At 39.9% G+C, this 20462-nt stretch overlaps 1 protein-coding gene across 5 annotated transcripts in view; it reads left to right on the forward strand.

Moving 5' to 3' along the window:
- Window positions 1–20229, forward strand: part of SEMA6A (semaphorin 6A) — a 117764-nt gene extending 97535 nt beyond the window's left edge. For all 5 annotated transcript variants that reach the window (XM_051789344.1, XM_051789342.1, XM_051789339.1 and 2 more), the window contains one exon: window positions 16147–20229. In XM_051789344.1, coding sequence (XP_051645304.1) covers window positions 16147–17336 — 1190 coding nt within the window. In that variant the 3' untranslated portion in view covers window positions 17337–20229. The remainder of the gene's footprint in view (window positions 1–16146) is intronic.
- The last annotated feature ends 233 nt before the right edge of the window (window positions 20230–20462 follow it).

Genomic DNA, 20462 nt, shown 5'->3' on the forward strand with positions numbered 1-20462 from the left:
AAATGGGACCAAATTGTACAGCATAGTTTTTAGTGGCCAGATACCTGTGTCACTAAACCAGGCTAATAACTAGCAAACATGCCAGAAGATTGATGACTTCAGCACACTGGAATTGCTGGTATCCTGTGACATGCACCAGAGGGCTGTACAGCCGGGATTAAGGGAACACACCAGACTTGTCCAGAGAAATGACACTGATCCTTCCTCTGTCTGTCTTGCATGTATGGGCTGTCTGCTCCCCGGGCTACAGACAACTAGTCATCTCAGATTACATCCTCAAGTTCAAACAGTGGCAGTAGAACACAAGATACTAATTAATAAAATGGAAATTTTATATAAAATTCATGAAAGAGGAATGCTGGAAGGATGCTTCTGACAACAGACTTTCTTCAAACTTGTTTTCATTGTGTTTTTGTAAGTTTCTATGAGAACAAGAATAAAGAGAGAGTGTGGAGACAAAGCGTTCAGCAAAGATGTCAGGAACTAAATCCCTGAGCAGGGCCACATCCTTAAGGCAATTTTAGTCAAACATGAGCATTATAATAGAGTATAGGGCAGTGATTTAGAGTGCCTTCTCTGTGACTAAGTCTTCATTTCAAACCTTACATAAAAAAAAAGCTCCAGCTCATTTAGTAACAGATTTTCTATTGTAGCCATTTGAAAGTGTAAGGAAATGAACAAATTTAACTGCAAAAGATAGGCAAGGATAAGTAAATCAAAATAATGGAGGGGCAATATTCCAACACATGCCAGCTGCCTGTGCCACACTTAAAGAAATGCCTATACTTCAGCACTGGCACTCACTTAACATTTTCAGAACTGAAAACGTTTCTGCATTTCACTAGCAGTACAGATTTCAGATTTAACTAGCACAAGTCAAAGCGTGAGTAGTAAGATTAGAACCAAGAGCCATTTGCTGTTTAGTAGCCAAAAAAAAAAAAAAAAAGACATCACTGGTAATAGAAGAGGTTGTATCAATTTGCAACCTCTAGTTATGGAAACAGAGCTCTTATGCTCCCAAATTACTGGATCCTACAAATAAAAGAAAGGTGAAGTTTAAAATAGGTAACATCAAATGTCAAATGTGGCTTCAGGAAACAGCAGGTATCCTTGACCCGTAATTGTCCACTTGCATAGATTTCAAGTCAGGCTATCCATTTCCAGGCTGCAATGAGCAGTAGAAGCTTGTCTTACTAAAACAGAGAAAAACTGTCATTGCCCCAGGACCTTGATCTGCTTTTTCAATAAAAGAGGCCATGTCTAATTTGTCAAGGCAGCTGCTCAGGGTTCAGGGCATTAGAGCTATTGTGTGATGGACTAGATCCCCAGCTACATTCATCCACAGTCACCCAGTGAGGACAGCTCGGTGGAGGAACAGACTGCCTCGTGCTCTTGTTTGACCCTTGTAGCACTGACATATTTATCAAGAGCTGTGAATTCACTGTAGGATGTGCTTGCCCCACAGGGCCACTACTCTATCTGGAAATAGCAAAGCATAACTGGTGGACAGGATGTTGAGTAACACCCAGTTTCATTTTTGTGATGTTTATATTGATTATAGGGAGATGTCATGCCATACAAAGATGATGAATTGAAAGGGCAGCCTAGCCCTTTAAACAAGAGATTTCTAAAATTGCTTTGAAATTTGAAAATTGACAATCTTGTAGCTGAAAGACATATAAAGCACTTTTTAGGGTTCTTAATGCCAGTATACTATTAAAATGTCAATGTGCTGTTAAAGATATTTGAGTGATTCATTTTCCTCATATAAGATGTGCCTAGTTTTAAATATTGTATTAATTAACCAGTAAGATGTCCTGTAGTAATTTTACAATGACCTAAACACCTACAGTCCTGGTTCAGAGTACTCTTAATACGATCCGTAGTTTAATTACATACCATGTACAAAACACCACCTACATTTTTCTAATATAGATTGTCTTTTAGTTAATGGTATCAACATCCCTCTTAGTATGTAGGAAGGATCCCAAATAACTCTTTTCCATTTTTCATAGTGTTCTTTAAGACTGTAAAAAAGGCACACTTAAATCTTTGTGTCAGCATGGGCTGGTGCTCACTGATCAACAGCATGTAGTTAATTAAAAAATGAAAAACCTGGAGAGGGCATAATTGAGATTTCGAAATTGTAATTTTATTGAACATTAAATAGAGATAACAAATGTCATTGTGTTTGGAAAACAGTCGTTCCTATGAATTTCCTTAGTTTAGTCAGGTGTTCAGGTAGGTGTTACTTCGAGCTTTTTAATAGTCATTTAGTGAGACACTGTAGTCTCTTGTATCTGATTACCGTTGCTATTACTTTTGCTAGACTTCAGTCATGTGTTCCAAGATTGTGCCAGTAGCTGAGAGAGAGGATAGGGAAAAAATATGTTGTTATTCTCACATTACACAAAAAAGAGTCTTAGGCATTCTATTGAGAAGTTTTTCAGCAAATAGTGTGAATTTACTATTGTATCAAAAATGTGCATCCTGACATCACCATGAGGGAGAAAAGAGTTTTGTTGACCAAGCTGTAAGTTTTTTTTTAAATCTCATTCCCTCATGCCCAGAAGAGACTCATCACAATTAGGCAACTAAATACACAAACAACTCTGTGTACATTGAGGTGTTCCTAAACCACCAGCTGATAGTCTGACAGCTCTCACTACCCCAGCAGAGCAGAATAAGTCAGAGTCCCTGCTGAAGTAGATTTTAACAGCTCCATTGGCATTAGAAGAGCTTAGGTTGGTTTATAGAGTAGTTGCTCAGGAAGCATTAAGAGGCATTTCTGGCACAGGTATACAATGCAGCAAACATTTGGAAATGGCTAACAGCACATTCATCACCAACTTTGTGTTGGCCAGGATATTAAACTGTCTTCTACCAGCAACCAGAGATTGCTATCTTCTGTGAAATAAAATCTCAGCTGAAGGTGCAGCTTGATAGCATTGTCACAACTGGGCATAAACTAGACAGTTCTTTCAAATGCCCAACAAGGATTTTTTTAATTGGAAAATAACACCAGCTGCATGCTGTCAATAACATGCCATCTTGTTCATGTTCCATCCAATTTTACACACAATTGTGATAGAAAATAAAAGAACAGCTGTTATTAAAAAAAAAACAGGGAGGGGGGTAAGCAGGCACATTTTTGAAGCCCTACAAAGCTACTGCTATTCACTATCATGTTCTTGTAGAAAGAAACAGAGGGGTATTTTTGGAGAGCCTGAAAGATCTGCATTTACTGAACACAAACAGTACCAGCACAGACAAGGTATTTAAGGGTGTGCAGAAACACCTGACCAGCACTACACCAAAGCCTTCACTAGAATAATTCCAAAAGTCTTCTGAGAAGCACATATGTTCCAAGTGTTTTCTTATTCTTTAAGTCAGAAAATTATGCTGAGTTCCTGTTTGGAAGAAAGAAGGATGTGTGAGACAGCAGCTACAGTGCTGGGTGAACACTAAGTACCACTTTTTTTTAAAGACACTAACAGAGGTGGTCTTATCATGTGGTGCAGAAAAGGCCATCGGTAGTTTCGTTGAGCCTGTGGCCAGCACTGGAGAAACTGAACTTCTGCTACAAGCTTATAGCCCCCATCAAACAGTTCAACAATTCTCGATGTGTATTCATTGCTGAATGAGTCCCAGTCAGTGCTTCTCAAAGAAGGGCACAGAGCAGGAGTGCCTTCTGTCCCTTCTTCTGCCTGCTCTCTGCACTGAACTTCTTGCATTCACCACAGCCTGCCCAGGGATTTGGGCAATCAGGGCTCATAACAAGGAGCATAAAGAGCACTGCTCTTTTTTTGGAGAGAGCATTCAACTTTATCTCTACAAAACAGTAGACTCTATTCAGTGTCTTAAAGAAGTCTTACAGTCCTGCAGCACTTTATATCTTTTTTGTCTAAATATGATCAGCTACAGGCAATGTCTTGAGGCAGTCATCCAGTAAGACCAATTAATTTTGTGTACGCAGGGGGATTTGTATATCTCAGTGTGCACTTCCAGTCATTGAACTAAATTACTAATATCAAATCAGCAGCTACTTTCATATACCCAGAATCAAGACCTGGAAAGACAAAGTTTGTCTGTAGTTGCTCATAGCAAGACAAGTTGATAACATCAGCTGTGCTTCCCTGAAAGGTTTGGTCTCACCTACACTGTGTTTAGAAAAGAGGAGAGGGAATAAATATAGGTCACTGAGGGAAAAGAGATTGTGATGAAATTTTCTAGGGTTCCAATACTAGGAAAAAATGAGGCTTTAACCTCCCATTTAGAAGTTTGTATATCTGTAGATCAGTAAACGTATCTTGAGAGCTAGTCTACAAATGTGAAAAAGCCAGTCACGTTCCTTGTTATTGCACCTACATTGGTGTTCATTAACTAGCTGTGCAAACTTCCTGTTTTTCCTGCAGCATTGGAAAATGCTGTGTTAAAGAGCATGAGCAGAAACAAACAACTACAGTAAATCCAGAAAAGTGAAATTTGTCCAGAACCAGAACTGATTGGAAGGCTGGGGGAGTTGATGTTTGCAGCAACACTGCTGTTTGCGAGATATTTGGTAAAGCAAACCCAGAGGTATGCTGGACAGTCAAGAGGGTGTCTGGATGGGATTGGAGAGGACACTGGCTTGCCCACAGAAGTGTGGTTAGATTACTGCTGGCCCCAGGGCAGCTTTATTGGAGCTGGGACAGATACCTACTTGCCAAAGTATGTCCTCTCAGATTAAGCTACAGGTTCACCTCATCCAGGGAAGCAGACCGGCCCTAGTAGTTACTGAGCATGTTAAAAAAATGCACAAAGGAAACATCCATGAAGTTCTGGCATCAAAGTATAAATGTACATGCATTGCCTGCAAGGTGGGGAGGTGGTAAAAAAATTAGGTTAAAAAAAAGCAAAGAACTATAAGTCTGACATACAGAAAAATGCAAATCACTACTGAAGACAGAAAATTAAGTAAGAGAGATATCATAGCAGCACCAGGGCAAGAAGTCCATCAGGGAAATACTGTCTTTTACCTCAGGATGTGGCTGGAGTGACTATGCTTGCTTTAGTGGACATACTGTGGTTTCAAATTTATGTAACAGAGAAAGAAGTGTGCTGATATTTATATTTGAAGAATAGTGAGATGTCGATGAAGAACTAGCAGTAAAATGAGTCTTGCTGACTGTTACAGCCAGTGTTTCAAACTCATCGCAATTCCTCAGTCACGTAATGTATCCATAGGCAGATGAGGCTATGGGATTGCAATATAAACCTAATATCAGATATGTATAAGCTATTTTTTACCTACATCACCAGCCCTGCAAATATTTCTGGAAGAAGTCTTGTCTTTTACTGATGAGTGATGGGGGGCATGTTTTAATTCTTGAGTCTAGGTCTTTTAACTACACCTCCTGTGTTCACGAGTGTAGGAGAAATGAAGAGTTAATCCACAATGTTTGCAATATACAGTGGTAGCATTTTAATGACAGAAGAGGTTTCATCCTTTCTCTGTATAAAAGCAGACCTGGTCCAGCCACATTCTAACATGCATCAGCAACCCAGCTGTGGGCAGCAGGACTGTTCCTAAGAAATACAGTCTATGTGCATGAATAAACATTGTTGGCTTGGTCACATAGTTGTTCAACAGTTTAATAATAATTTCCAGGGACCTCAGGGAATAGGAAATATAGAGTAATGTCTTATTTAAATGTCTTGAATGTATAATAGATAACTCCTTTGTTAGTTCAGCTGTGATGTGTTCAGTTCCACGAGTAGCTCAAAATTAGCATTTATATTTTTGTGCCTTTAAAGAAGATCAGAGCTGATGAGGAAACAATTTTCACTTTTAGGTCATATGCAGTATTTGAAATTTAACCCGAATTCTTCCTTAAAGCTGCTTTGAGCTTCAGCCTGCTAAGCAGAGCTGCTAATGTTGACATTCTGCAAACTTCACTTTTCCCTGTTGTGCAGAAAGGCCATAGTTCAAAACAGGCTGTATAAAAGGAGAGGAAAAGCCACAGAATTTCTCAGTGACAGCTTCTCTTTCCTTGACACTGTTCATAAAAACGTCTTCCAGAAAGGCACTGGGCTGTCCAGAATACAAAATGCTCACATCAGGAATAGAAAAAGAAAAAAAAAAAAAAAAAGAAAAAAAAAAAAACACCCAGCATTTGTTCTGCACCATCAGAGGAGCTCCATGCAGTGAAATGGGAACTGTGAAGATGAGAAATTCACTTTGCAAGCTACAACAACTTCTCTAGAGCCCTGAAATCATGCATATTCAGCCAAACATATGTAAATCTGTTTTAACCCAGCTGTGAAAGATCCCCCGAAGTAAGCTAATAAAGAGCAGCTGGATATGTTTAAGCTCATCCCAGGCATAGTAGAAAGGTCCCAGAATGTATACTGAGCTTTTCTTACGTCACTAGAGGAAATGCTGCAGACTTTAAAGGAAATTTGTGTTTTAAGAAGCAAAGCAGAATGAAGTTTGTCTCTGCCGAGACAAACTACAAAAGAATTAATTTTCCTTGACATTTGAATGTTATGCTTCTTGTTTTTAACTACTGTGAATGCCCGTGTTTTACTTTTTTGTAAAGGACATGCTATGTCTGCTTTTTGCCATCACACAGGCATCTAAAATTATCATCTCTCACTGGGAAAGGGTGAGAGGTGAAGGAAAGTACTGAAATCAGGAGAGTTCAAAGTGATCAGTCACTGCATACCACCTGCCAGTGGGACAAAGGTTGTCAAATGCTTTCTAGTGCAGGAGCTGGCCCTGAGCTTAGCCTCTGAGACAAACAAAAATTGAGCTGGCTTCAGGACTGTAATGACTTTCATTATTATATTACATATGCAGGAGGTTGTGTCAAACAACCCTTCTCCCACACCTGCAAACTTAATAACAGAGATACTACTCAGAAGTAACACCATTAAAAAAGCTTTAAGAGCTTGCTGTTCCAGTCTTTTCAGGTCTACCTCCCCTTCGCTTCAGTGGGTGTGAGAGTTGTCTGAGCATGAACTTTCTGGTTTAGATCTTGTCATTTCCATCTATTATAATCCATTGTTTCTAATCTCTCAAATTTCATAAGTGTGAGTTCACAAGGCTATGGTGTGGGTTTTGTGTGGCCACTATGACATGCAGAAAAATTATGTTTCAGGCTCATTATCAAACTAAAAACAGATAACTTAAATCCATTCTGAAAATATTACTTCAGAGAGTCACAAGTTATCTCATATGGACATGTTCATCTCTCCTCCTTTTGTAAGTTACAACCATCTTTTTTTCTATGGAGAGTCATGTTGGCAGTCTGTCATGAAAAGTGAAGTGATGTAATTTGAACCAGTCAAAAGGAGAAATAAAACCGCTATTAGAGATCAATTGATGAACCTATCCTCGAGGGATTGTTTCTGAAATAGGTCGAATAAAGGGAGAGAAAACCCTAACAAAGGCCGATCTGATTGCTTAGATACTTTTCAAGGCTTTGTTATCTGTTATTTCAGTCACATTATATATTGATTTTGTTTTCACAGTTCTGAACTATGATTTCTCCTTATGCCTCCAATGATCCTCCGGTCTCTTGTAACTGAAGGTTTTTTCTTTACCACCTTCATTATTCTCTCCAAGTGTAGGCATCCACTTTTTCTTTGTTGGGTATCTCAGACTACTAGCTCAGGCAACTGGCTTTGAGAGCCCTAGGGTGGAATCTGAGGGGAGATGGATTACTGTTCTCAGCACAGTCATGCAGAACTTAGAGTTGCAGACCTTTACAAGTCAACAATACAGCTTTAGTGCGAGAGGAGGGGGAAAAAGCATTTGCCAGCAAGTTTAACTACAAATGTTTGAGTTGATTTTTTTTCTAGCTAGTGACACTGAGAGTCCAGAAAAATGGGTACTGGGTTGTATTGCCCTGAATCAGCAGAATGAGTTCTTGGAGCTGGAACAAAGATGAAGGAAAAAAGCTTACTTATTGTTTTCAAGAAAGCAATTCCATTAAAGTGTCAAACACCAAATCATTGGGATTATAATGTGTTTTGTTTATGTCAGATCTTGAAATTATTCCTTCAGGAAAACATGAGATAAGATCTCAGAAATCCATGGTAGACTCTGATCATTCCTGAATTTTCTGTCACTTTAAACCTGGCTGTCCAATCTAAATTTGTCAGCCTTTTTATTACTAGTTTAAAAAGAGGTAGAAAGCTTGTTTGTACCTGTAGGGATTTTCCAGTCTGAAATAGTCTTTTAGCAGCATGAGACTACCTGTAAACATAGTTTCAGCACCTGGAGACACATGTTGAAAACCTTTTCAGTGGTATTTAAAAAATATATTCTGAAGCCCATAAAAGTCTTAATTCATAATGGGTTTTTACCAGTGTTTCTTGCAAGCCTAAGGAGAAGAAGATGGACAACAGACAGAGAAGCTTGCACTGAAGAGTGAAATTATCTGCAAAGTTTTCCCCTTAAATAATAACAGTGAAGAAATCATTGTGTCTTTCTGGAACAATGACTTGTTCTGTAGAAAGTCCCGAGTGATTTTGTAGGTGTTGTAGATGGAAGTAGGCACATTCCCATTTAGCTAGAGAGGTGAAGTTTAAGGCAGCAATGACACTCCCTTCCTAATTGCAGTTAATGTGTGCTCTAGAGATAAATATTACCTGATTTCCTGATAGTTATTCCCTCACTTCCCTTCCAAAACGTCATTCTTCATTTCCCACTTCCATGTTTCAGCTTTGTGTGCCACCATTTTGGGTTATTACTTTACGAACTCTTGCAGGCAACTTTGAAAAGTTGAGCAATGACAGCTTCCTGCCGAGCTGATCACAGAGTGATCCTGGTGCACATGGGATGTGGTCTTCCCATTGTCCAGGGTACACCTCTTGCAGCCATAAATCATTTCGGGGACAAAGGTGTCTTTGTCTCCACACTACAGCTAACTGTAGTGCTCAAACTGAAAGGTGTTCATACAGGGGATCTTGTAGTGATCGGACCAGGTATTGCTGTCTGTCCTGAGAGTTTTCCTCACCAACTTCAGCTTGGTTGTGGAAGAAGGCAACATCCAAGCTATTGTATCACTAAAACAGCCTCACATTAAGCTATTCAAACTGGGAAGAAGCTAGACTTAAAAGAAGTTACTGTGGGGTTTTTCTTGATGTTCTGCCATTCTTGTCACACAAGGATCACAGGTGAGACAAGGAAATTTAGGCTTCATCATGACATGTTTCTTTTTAAACTGTACAGTATAAAAGGACACAGCTCTTTTGCTAGGCCTCTGGAGTTGAGGTCTTCCTTTCTGCAGATGCCTGTTAATTGCTGTTCTCTTGAGACATGCACCTTACTTCAGATCTCTTTCCAGGTAGAACTTTGATCAGTACTTTTCAGCTGCAACTTTTCAGCAGGTTTAACTCACTTTCATATACTTCTGAGAAGATAAGTCAAAGACTTTAGAGAAGTCAAAGAAAAAGTAAACCTTTTTTGTTTTCATGAAAGAAAGTTTGTCTGGTTTAATGTAATTTATTACTGAAAAATTTGCTCTGGGTTGTTTTTTTTTTAATTACTTTATCATCCTTTGAATGCTCATAAAATTGATTGGTTTATCACTTGTTCTATTGTCATCCCCATTCTAAAATTGTACTAGCAGGTCTGTGTTTTGTTAGGTCTTCCCTTTGGCTCTTCTCAAAGGCAGATAGTATGCTTGTCCTTTTCCAGAGCTCTTCTTACTTAGATTACCTCCAGTGTTGTCCAAGATACTGTACAATGTCTAGAAATTGCTTTGGCCAGCTCCTTAAGCTGCTGGGGACAGATTCCATTAGACAATTTGAAAATGTCAACATTATCTAAATATGTTTACTTTTTTCTCTCTATCATGGTCAACACTTATTCCCTGACTTTGTTATATTTCTGATCACAGATCAGAGTGGGGAATTTTGTTGAAAAGTGAAGCAGGAAAAGGAGTAAATAATTAAGTCTCCATGTCTTGCCTTATCTATCCTCCTTTATTGAAGATTTTTGTGTTGATATTCATTATTCTTTTTCAGCTCTGCTCATGCCATATATTCTTTAGAATGATGAACTCTATTCCTTTGTGATTATTTCATCCTAATTACATTTCTGCTTTTGGAATTTCTTTCCTATTAAAATTAGTTGGAGAAGAGCATGCCCAGAATAGTTTCATCAGCATTTTCATACAGTAATGTTTTCAGCCCTGTGCACATCTTGCTTTTTAATTTTTTGGTTTTTTTAGCACATATACTGTCCTAGCCCTTAATACTTTGGTTAAGAAAAGCCTTACTTTCTGTTAAGAAGCAGCCTCACCTTCCAGCTTATGATAATCTAGTATACAGGAGATCTATATCATTGTATAACCTCTGGTCTTTTCTGTCTTATTTTTACCCAGAGACATGCCACAAGTCTGCTTCTTTTCCAGAACTTTAGAAAAAGTATATGTATTACTGACATAAAATGTAATGTCTCCTTGCTTTTCCCCCAGCTACCTTTAGTGAACAAGCTAGATCAATGCTCTTCATGTGATTCATCCAAGCACTAGCTCATTTTAGAATTTAATCACCCTTAAGGTTTGGAAATATTTTTCTTAATGTCCTCTTACCAACCAGCCAGCCAAAACAGTTTACCTTACCTACCAGCTCTGCAGAAGAAGGAATGAATTATGTATAGCAGAACAATGCAATACCATATCAGGTCTTCTCTCTCATTAGATGAGTAAGAAGAGGTGATTTTGCACGTTCCAGACTGTTACAGTACCAGGTATAAAGAAAATGAGTGGTGAGGTTAGGAGATGCAGACAAAAAGACACAGGATGAAATTACAGAAAGTTAGTGGAGGAGGAAGGATCAGGTTGTCTGTGAGAATCAGAATGACCATGAAAAGGGGAGAATATCGGGTGACTAGACTGGCTATTTTAGTAGCTAGAAATAATAATGCATCACTTGTAGGAAGACCCTGAACTTGTAAGCCCAGCTGTGACTTGTAAGGAAGAGAGCTTGATTTAAATGGGAGGTCAGTAAATGCCAGCATGTTTGTGGCATTAGTGACATGTAAGGTCTGATCCTTGAAGGTGCAAATATTTAATGTCATCTGCATCTTTGTAACATTTTCAGTTTTACTGTTATCATCTTTACCACCACACATCTCCCGAGTATAATGTTAATACAGGTAACTGTGTCAACACTGTCCCTTTCCAAAGAATAGCTTGTTGTTATCCCTAGTGATGTCTCACTACAGAAAACAGGAGTATGAAGTAAGCAATGTATTTTCACTTTTAAAAATGATACTTTGCAAACAGGAAAGTGCTACACATAACACTTTAAAAGTATTTAATTTAGAATAATAGTTTTATTATTAAATAAGATAAAAATAATGTGGTGATAATTATATCAAACATATTTTACAGTCCCATTCCATTATATTTTATGCAGCCAGCCCAGTGTGTTTTGCAGTACATGATGGCTTAGAAGTATGTCAGATACCATATAGCTGTAAGATTTTTTTAATAGCAGGTATTTCCTCAAAAGTGAGAGTCTGAATACTTTACTTAACTTTCAAAAATGTAAGCCCTACATTTTTCTGAGTACTTTCTCCATTAATTTTAATTCCTTGAATAATGAGTGCAAATGAATGAGCCGTGGGGTCTGTGTTGTTCTTTAAGAACTGTGGGATAGGTAAAAGCACATGCAGTGCAGTTTGTAAAGCAGCATGAACACTGTCCTATCTGTTTGCTTCAAACTGGTTTGTTTGGGATCACACACCTGCTTATTCATCCCAGTCTGTGAAGGCAGTTACTACTGATGTTAGGGGCTTGAGATACTGATAGACAATTACCACAATTATCAGCCCATTTTGTATTAAATTCCAACCCCTCACCCCCCACCCGCCCTGTGGTCGTGACAATAGAATGCTGAACATTTTTCCTACTTTTTCATTACTTAGTTTTATCTATTCCATAAACACTAATGCAGGGTCAAATCTCACCCATTTTATTTTATTTACTTTGAAGTTAGTGGGATTGCTTGCGTAACTAAAGATACATGGATGTGATCCCTGATAAAAAATAAATTATATCATTAACCTGGCATTGTGTCCAGAGAAGATCTGCCTGCCTAGAGCAAAACCACTAATGTTAAATATCCTGTAGTATAGAAAACATAATAAACATCAGGAAGGTTTGAGTTCCAGCGGAACTAGCTGGAATCAGGCTGTTTTAAGACCATCATAAATTTATGCAGATAAAACACCTGCAGCATGCACAGTCTCATTCCAGCTACCCCTCCCACGAACACAAATGGTTATTCAGTCTGGACTGTGTGGTAATTTTGTAACGTGAGTGCTAATGATTTGATATCTGTTGGTAACCTAAAACTGAAGATTTCATGTTGCTTTTGTATGCAGTGATGCATGTTTCTGTTTAAAGCTATCACTTGCAGAGTAGGACTTAGCCTAAAGCAGAAGGCTGAGAGTGTAGAACTTGAAGTTTGTCTTAGCCAGTAGGAAGTGTCAGGCACGAACATGAGTTTTAAGCTATTTCATTGCATCCTATCACCAGATACCTGAGAGAGAGAACAGCACTTTTCCTCTCCCCTCTCCACCATGAGGAAGTTGTACACAGCCATGTGGTTGACCCTGAGACTAGCTCAGTTGATTAAAACATGGTACTGCTGGTCATGGGTTTGATTCCTGTATGGGCCATTCACTTAAGAGCTGGACTCAATGATCTTTGTGGGTCCCTTTCAACTCAGAATATTCTGTGATTCTGAGGTCTCCTCTAAGCTGAACAAATCAAATATCTTCATCCACTCCTCATAAGTGATGCCCTGTAGTCTTTTCACTCCTTTGGACACATTCCAATATTTTTATACAGTTGGCCCTTTTATCTACCAGGACATGTTGTTGATTCATATTGAGTTTACCATCAATCAAAACTGCCATTTCCCTTCCCACAGGGCTGCACTTCAGCCTCTTGTTCACAGTCTATACTGTAAAGTCTTTAATAACAGGATATTAGAATAACAGCATCATAGAATCGTTTAGGTTGGAAAAACCTCTGAGATCACTGAGTGCTGCCATTAATCTAGCACCACCATGGTCTCTGTTAAACCATGTCCTCAAGTGGCATGTGACAGCAGTGACACACACTTCTCAAACAATTCCAGGGATGATAATTCCACCACTTCTCTGGGCAGCTTGTTCCAATGACTGACCACCCTTTCAGTGAAGAATATTAAGTTACTAAGATATGACTTTTCCCTCCATGAACCCATGCTGGCTTTGACTGTAGGTGCTTGCACCATTAGGTGGGCACTTGTTGCCAAATACTCTGAAATTGCTGGGATAAATAAAACTCTCTAACACCATCATTTTAGCATTAGAAAGCAAGGCATTACCTTAATTCCGACCAGAGGTGTGTGTGTAAGACTAACAGAGTTCAGTTAATCCCACATAGACCCCAATACATAATTTATCTACCCATTTTTACATTTTTAGCAAACAGTTAAATTAATTTTCCTTGGTTCTTAATTACACAGTTCTCTTTCATTAGTTAGTATTTACTTCCTATTAGTTATTAATTTTTTGCTTTTTATAATAATTAGGTCACATCTTTAGTCCTTTTAGTATCTTTGTCTAGGAAAGGACTTTCCATCACATATATTGAGTCTTTGTTAGCCGCTTTCTTTATCTGCTGATTTCTGCAAAAAGTCCTTGCAGTTCATAAATCTTGGGTTCCAGATGTCCAGCTTCAACAATACATCTTTCTCTCTCCTTAGCTTTGTTCACTGAAGCGTATCAAGGTTAACCTTTAACAAAACTTACAGTTTCAGTACTTTTCCCAAGCTATGTTCCCACAAAAGTAGCTTATGACAACTTCTTGCTAAATGCTGGCTTGAAGTGATTTAAGACCTAACACAGCATCTATGATTAATTAATACAAGTAATCAAAAGGTTAATTAAAGCTATTAAAAATTAGACAATTATATCATTTCCAACACACTGAGTGGGGATTTTGAGTCTTTTTCGTGCAAAAAACATTGGACTTAAGTGCCCAAAGGGGCATATCTGAGAAGTTTGTGCATGAAAGGTGTCCATGAAATTAGGCTTTTTAAGTATCTGTATCTGTAACTGATTCTCCAGTTAATGACTGCAGTTTTACCAGTGTAAATAAATTTGGTCTCAAAATGCTGCAGGGTCTAGCACGTAAATATCAGCAGGTGAAAGTCCACAGGAGACCAACACATTTGCAGTGAAATATTGTTTTTGCTGACTGTGCTGTAACCACTAGTCTGGGCTTCTACATACAGCAATTTTGTACATGGATTTAAATTACAGAGCTAGGTTTTGCTGCTGCTTGTTAAGCACTGATGACAAAGAATAGAAAAATCTGCCTCTTAAGAAGCTGCTGGGCTTTAAAAGAGGGTTCTCTTAGAAACGCTTAATTTGAAGATTGTTTCTAATTATATATTGTTTTCTGAGATTTACTTTCCTGCCCTTACATTTTTACTATTAAGATATTTATATGGATGCTGGATCTTATTTTCTTAAGTGATCATCCACTCTTGATAATTATTCACCTTGCAAAATCATAATCCTCTATATTGTCATAGCACAATAATGTCTGTGGCAACCAGCTGTGATGTCTCATGCAGGTGCTTATGATTTCAAAAGCTTTGCTTTTAAATATAAAGTTCCTCTCTTGTAAGCAAATATCCCTTGTCCACCTAAATGCTGCAATTAATTTGGGACAGAAAAATAGGAACAATACTATATCTAGTTAGAATATATACAGAACAGTATATATATATATATATATAGAACAATACTATATCTACCTGTGGGGTAGAGGCAGCTTTTCAATGCTCTTTTAACATAGTTTGTGAGGAGCATTTTGGTTCTAATTCTGGGCTGCAAATACCTTCTGTACCAAATACATGAAAAGACATTATTTTAGAGGAAGTTGATTTACAACATGAAAGTTTTGTATCTTCATGAAGTCTCAGGAGAGCCTTGGAGGTATATTTTCTGTCTTGTTGTCTCTTGCTGAGCATGTGGAGTTTTAATGCCCTGGCACTTAGGTCCTCTCTGGAGAAAGAGGTGGGAGAGATGTTCCTTCAGTTGCTTGTCAGACTGTGGCTACTCTGTGTTAAGCAGTAAGAACAAAACCAGAAATGAAAAAAAAACAAACTATAGGCTTTGTGCTTGTGTTTCATTAGTGCTGCTGGCTTCATGCCCAACCATATCAGAAAAAAAAAAAAAGAAAACAAACTACTTTCCTCAGAAATTCAGAGTATTCATTAATGCTGCATTAGGGACTTCAGATGGAGGAGATGCGCTCTGTCAAAGACGCCTTCTCAGACAGCAGGTGCTCAGAGGGCCAAGTAAGATTTGACAATGACCTGACCACAGCACAGGACCGCAAGATGAGGCACTCAGATGAGAAAGCATAGGCTTCAGCACAGAGGTCAGCCTATTCATGTGTTTAGAAAGGAGACAGCTTTTAAAATTAAAATAGCAAGGACAGTACAGTCATCTAGCAGGCTTAATAAATTTCAACACTGTGCTCTATCCTTCATAGTTACTTAAGCATCCTCCTGAAGCTCAGGCATGTGACACTGACTTAAAAAACATATGACAAAGATAACAGAAGGAAGAGCAGAGAACGAAGCCTTAAACAATGTGGGATGCACCTCTCTGGTATTTGCAGAGATTCTATCTCCCCTCCTCCTTTTAGAGGTTTTTCAACGTGAATGGCTTACCATAGTAAAAATAAGAGAGTATTAGACAAGGAGATATCAGAAAGAGGGAGGCGAGGAATGAGCCGTATGTCAGAGGAGCAGAGCTAATAGCTCTGATCTGCTGAAGTTAGTGTGAGTTGCCCAGGGCCAGGATTTCAAACCAATTGCACTTGCCCTCTCCCTTCCCGAACTTTGTAGTCTCCAGCTGTACTGAAAAGTCAAGGCTGCACATGCAAGATATGGCTGACAGGTACAGTATGTCTCCAAATTTGGGCAACCTGATAAACAAAATCACCTTGCAAAACAAAAGCTAACCTCCCAGAGGCATGCCTTTAAATGAAGTAGTTAATGATGAGTTGCTTCCCCCACCTCCCTGCTCCTCCTTTGTCCTTAATTTGTTTAATCACTGTATGCTGTTTATTGCAGGAGTGATTCGAGAGAGTTACCTGAAGGGTCATGATCAGCTGGTGCCAGTCACCCTGTTGGCCATTGCTGTTATTCTTGCTTTTGTCATGGGGGCCGTGTTTTCGGGAATCATAGTGTACTGCATTTGCGACCATCGCCGCAGAGACATGGCTGTTGTGCAGAGGAAGGAAAAGGAGCTGACCCACTCCCGACGTGGCTCCATGAGCAGTGTTACCAAGCTCAGTGGCCTCTTTGGGGATGCTCAGTCCAAGGAGCCAAAGCCTGAAGCTATCCTCACGCCTCTGATGCACAATGGCAAGCTGGCTACCCCAGGCAGCACTGCCAAGATGCTAATCAAAGCTGACCAGCACCATCTGGACTTGGCTGCCCTGCCAACCCCTGAGTCCACCCCAACCCTGCAACAGAAGAGAAAGCCCAGCCGAGGCAGCAGGGAATGGGAGAGAAACCAGAACCTCATCAATGCCTGCACAAAAGATATCCCCCCGATGGCCTCACCAGTGATCCCAACTGACCTGCCGCTCAGAGCTTCTCCCAGCCACATCCCCAGTGTTGTGGTCCTGCCCATAGCCCAGCAAGGCTACCAGCATGAGTACATTGACCAGCCAAAAATGAGTGATGGGGCTCAGATGTCTGCAGAGGACCAGAATGCCACTCTTGAGTACAAAACTATCAAGGACCACCTCAGTAGCAAAAGCCCCAGCCATGGGGTTAACCTGGTGGAAAATCTTGACAGCATGCCACCAAAAGTACCCCAGCGGGAAGCTTCCCTCGGGCCCCCAGGGGCCTCGCTGTCACAGAGTGGCCTGAGCAAGCGGCTGGAGATGCACTCTTCTGCTTACAACGTGGACTACAAGAGAAGCTACCCTACAAACTCACTCACAAGAAGTCACCAGGCATCGACTCTCAAAAGAAACAACACTAACTCCTCCAACTCGTCCCACCTCTCCCGCAATCAGAGCTTCGGCCGGGGTGACAACCCACCACCAGCCCCGCAGCGAGTGGACTCGATACAAGTCCACGCTGCTCAGGCACAGGCTGTGACTGTATCTCGGCAGCCAAGTCTCACCACCTACAACTCACTGACGAGGTCAGGTTTGAAACGCACGCCCTCGCTAAAGCCAGACGTACCTCCCAAACCTTCCTTTGCTCCTCTTTCCACATCCATGAAGCCGAACGATGCATGTACATAATCAGAGTGGGGGGGGAGCGGGGCAAGGACAGCAATTAAGCAGAAGTTGCCCTTGAAAGCCAGTGTTCTGCAACTGTCATCACTCGCTCCTCTGAGAAGATGGTGGTTGCAAGCTAAAAATGTGTTGGATTTCTGCTCTCTGGGAAAAGTGGAATATTTTTTTAAACCCGAGCCATATGACCCATGGTTGAAGGTTTCAATTGCAGGACTCACCCCCACAACCTGCCAGTTCTTTGCTCAAAAGACTAATCCTCCATCACAAACACTGAGCCAAAAGCACACAGGTGAAAGATGACTGTGACATTTCACCCCCTAGCCCCAACTGCACAGTGCATTCCTGAACTGGGAAAGAGTGCTCTGAAAAGCAAAACAAATGTAAAAAACAAACAAACGGGGGGAAAAAAAAAAGAAGGAAAAAAAAGAAAAAAAATCAATTGATAAAGCTAACTCTGACTTAACAATGGCAGAAGTTTACTACTTGCAGGTACTGTGAAATGATGCCCATCAGTGTTAACACCCATTCGGTCACAACAGTTAAATGCCGGGTTGGGCAAACTATGTCATAGATTTCCTCTACTCTTTTAATAAATAACACTTGACTGTTAACACAAGTAACTCCTCTTATTTATTGTTCAACTTTTGTTTTTCCTAAAGAACTGACCTGCATATCATCCTGTGAGCAGCTTTTCAGAGAAGTACCTTGAAAATTACACCTATTTAACGTGAATCTCATTAACTGGAGTAATTAGAACTCTTTTATTTTTCCAAGAAATTTACTGAGTTAGATAAGTTGGAGCTGGAATTCTGAACTTTGTGCCTGGACTGCCTGGTTAGCTGAAAAAAAAAGGGGATATCTATTTAAGTCTCTCAGCTAATTAGCTGGCTGGGCCTCTGACCTAAGACAGCAACAAATACTGCAAGTTCATAACTTCTAAAGCAACTGCAAGAGAAACTTAAAAGCTGCACATCTGTGCACCATTGCTATCAACATGGCTTTGTCAGTAGCTAATACTTTCTGTGAAGGCACCAGCTTGTGATGTGCCATCTCATTTCACCTTGCATGTGAGACGGCAAACAAAATCCTCAAACAGTGTGAACTAGCTAATATGCCGGCTGTTACCATGCATAAATTATGGTCTTATCACACGGGTTTTTCGTGGGAATATATCTGTGAATAGCCTGTTTTCTTCCACATGTAAATTTGTGCCTTACACCCTCAGTTGTGTATATTTGTGAGCTGTAGTATGTAAAACCTTTTTCTTTTTCCCCTTTGAGTAATGCAAATATTTATTGATCCTTCCTCCTCCACCAAGCCCCTTCAAAAACTGGAGTAAAGACATTGAAAGAAAGTGGTGGTTATTGTCATAACCCCACATCCCTAAAGAAACTAGGCTAGCTCCATACCCTCCACTGCAGTTTGACTTTCTAGCTGTGCCAAGTCCTCTCTCAAAACCACCCACAAGTGGTGATGCTCCCAATGCACCATGCTGGGGGTTCTGCCTTGCCCCGCCTCCCGCTCCCCTTTTACAGCATGGAGATCATTCTCACTGGGCAGCAGGGAAATGACTAATGATGTCCATGGAGCTGGTATGTCCCCTGGCCAGGGATGAGCACCGGTGAGAGGGGCCAAGCCCTGCCGAAAGCCCAGCCGCACATCCTGCTGCCTGCAGGGCACGTGGAGCTAGGACAGGCAGGCAGGCTCCTGCTGTAGCTACCTGCTGCTCCAGAAGGATGCTGCATATACTTCTTTGGGGAAAAACGCGGGGTTTTTTTCCTTTGTTTCTTTTGTGTGACTGTGCATGTAGCTAGTGTGGGAGTGTGTGCGCGCCCAGGTGTGTGCGTGTGTGTGTGTGCGCGCGCAGGTGTGTAAGTTCCTTTCCAGTCTTTCAGTTTATGCAAAAACGTAGTTGTGTTTTTAATCTGTTACAATAACTGTGTCAACATACTGTAGAAAAATGATGGGGATCGCTTCTAAGCTTTTTATATATATATATATATATATCTCTACTGAACAGTATGTTCGAGTAAGGTGGTTGTTTCTGTTTCAATTTGTTTTTTAAAATTTTATACTTCCATTTGTTTTTCAGGGTTTTGGTTTTGTTTCTGAATGATTGAAAAGATCGATTTTAAGTCCGTTAGTTTATAGATGGTATATATAAAGTCTGGATAGTCTACACCAAAGTGTGTAACAAGGGTGCTTGCATGTTCTTTCAATTCATCATGGCTTCTTTTATGAAACAGTTTTGTTCACCCGTAGTGAACTATGCAGACTGGAGTAGATAGATCTGTATCCAAAGCAATGTTGTTGTTTTAATAAAAACAAACAGAAAACCCTTTGAAAACAGTAGGTAGCAAGGTAATTTTTTTTAAAAGAACCAACTCACAACCTTTTTACCAAGCTCCAAACCCCTGAAGCACCAAACACGCAGGTTCCCTTGATATTATCCCTCAAAGCATTCTCCCAAAACATAGAGATGAATAATCACGGCAACAGCTTGTGCAGAGATCTGCCTTCGCAGTGTACACCACAGTTAATGAGTTGACCTTGAAATGTGCATTTCGTACTCGGTGGGTCTTCTGTGTTCATCCTTTCCCACCCCCAGTTCCCTTCCACCCTCTGTTTTGAGGGGTTCATGAACCTATGTGTGCCTTTGCTTTCCACCCTTGCTATACACTGGTAGATGCAACAAATTCAGACTCTCATTTGTTGTAAAGTTGTAAAGTATTGTGATGTCACCAGTTTCCCTTCATTTCCACTTCCCCCTAACATATGATTCACAACTTAATGTCGGTTGTAAAAAAAAAAGGCAAGAAAGAAAAACAAAAAAGGAGGAGAAATGGGAAATAAAAGCTCTTGATTACATATGGTAATAAAACCAGACTGTTCTACTTTGTTTCTTGTTTCCAGCTTCTGTTGTTTCTACAATGATTTATCCTTTTCCTTTAAAAATACAAACAAATGCAATGCTGATCATTTAGGTTATAGTGAGAAAGAAAATTGTTACTTTCTGCCTCTTAAAGAAGATGAACTTGAATGTAGTGGTGCTGATAATTAAAAATTGAATCACACATTTGCTCTCCCTCTATTCATATTTTGCATTTTCTTTTTATAAGCTTGTTCATTGTC

The sequence above is a fragment of the Manacus candei genome, unplaced genomic scaffold (genome assembly GCF_025592945.1).
Source record: "Manacus candei isolate 608988 ecotype Guabito, Panama unplaced genomic scaffold, ASM2559294v1 h1tg000027l, whole genome shotgun sequence".
Lineage (NCBI taxonomy): Eukaryota > Metazoa > Chordata > Aves > Passeriformes > Pipridae > Manacus > Manacus candei.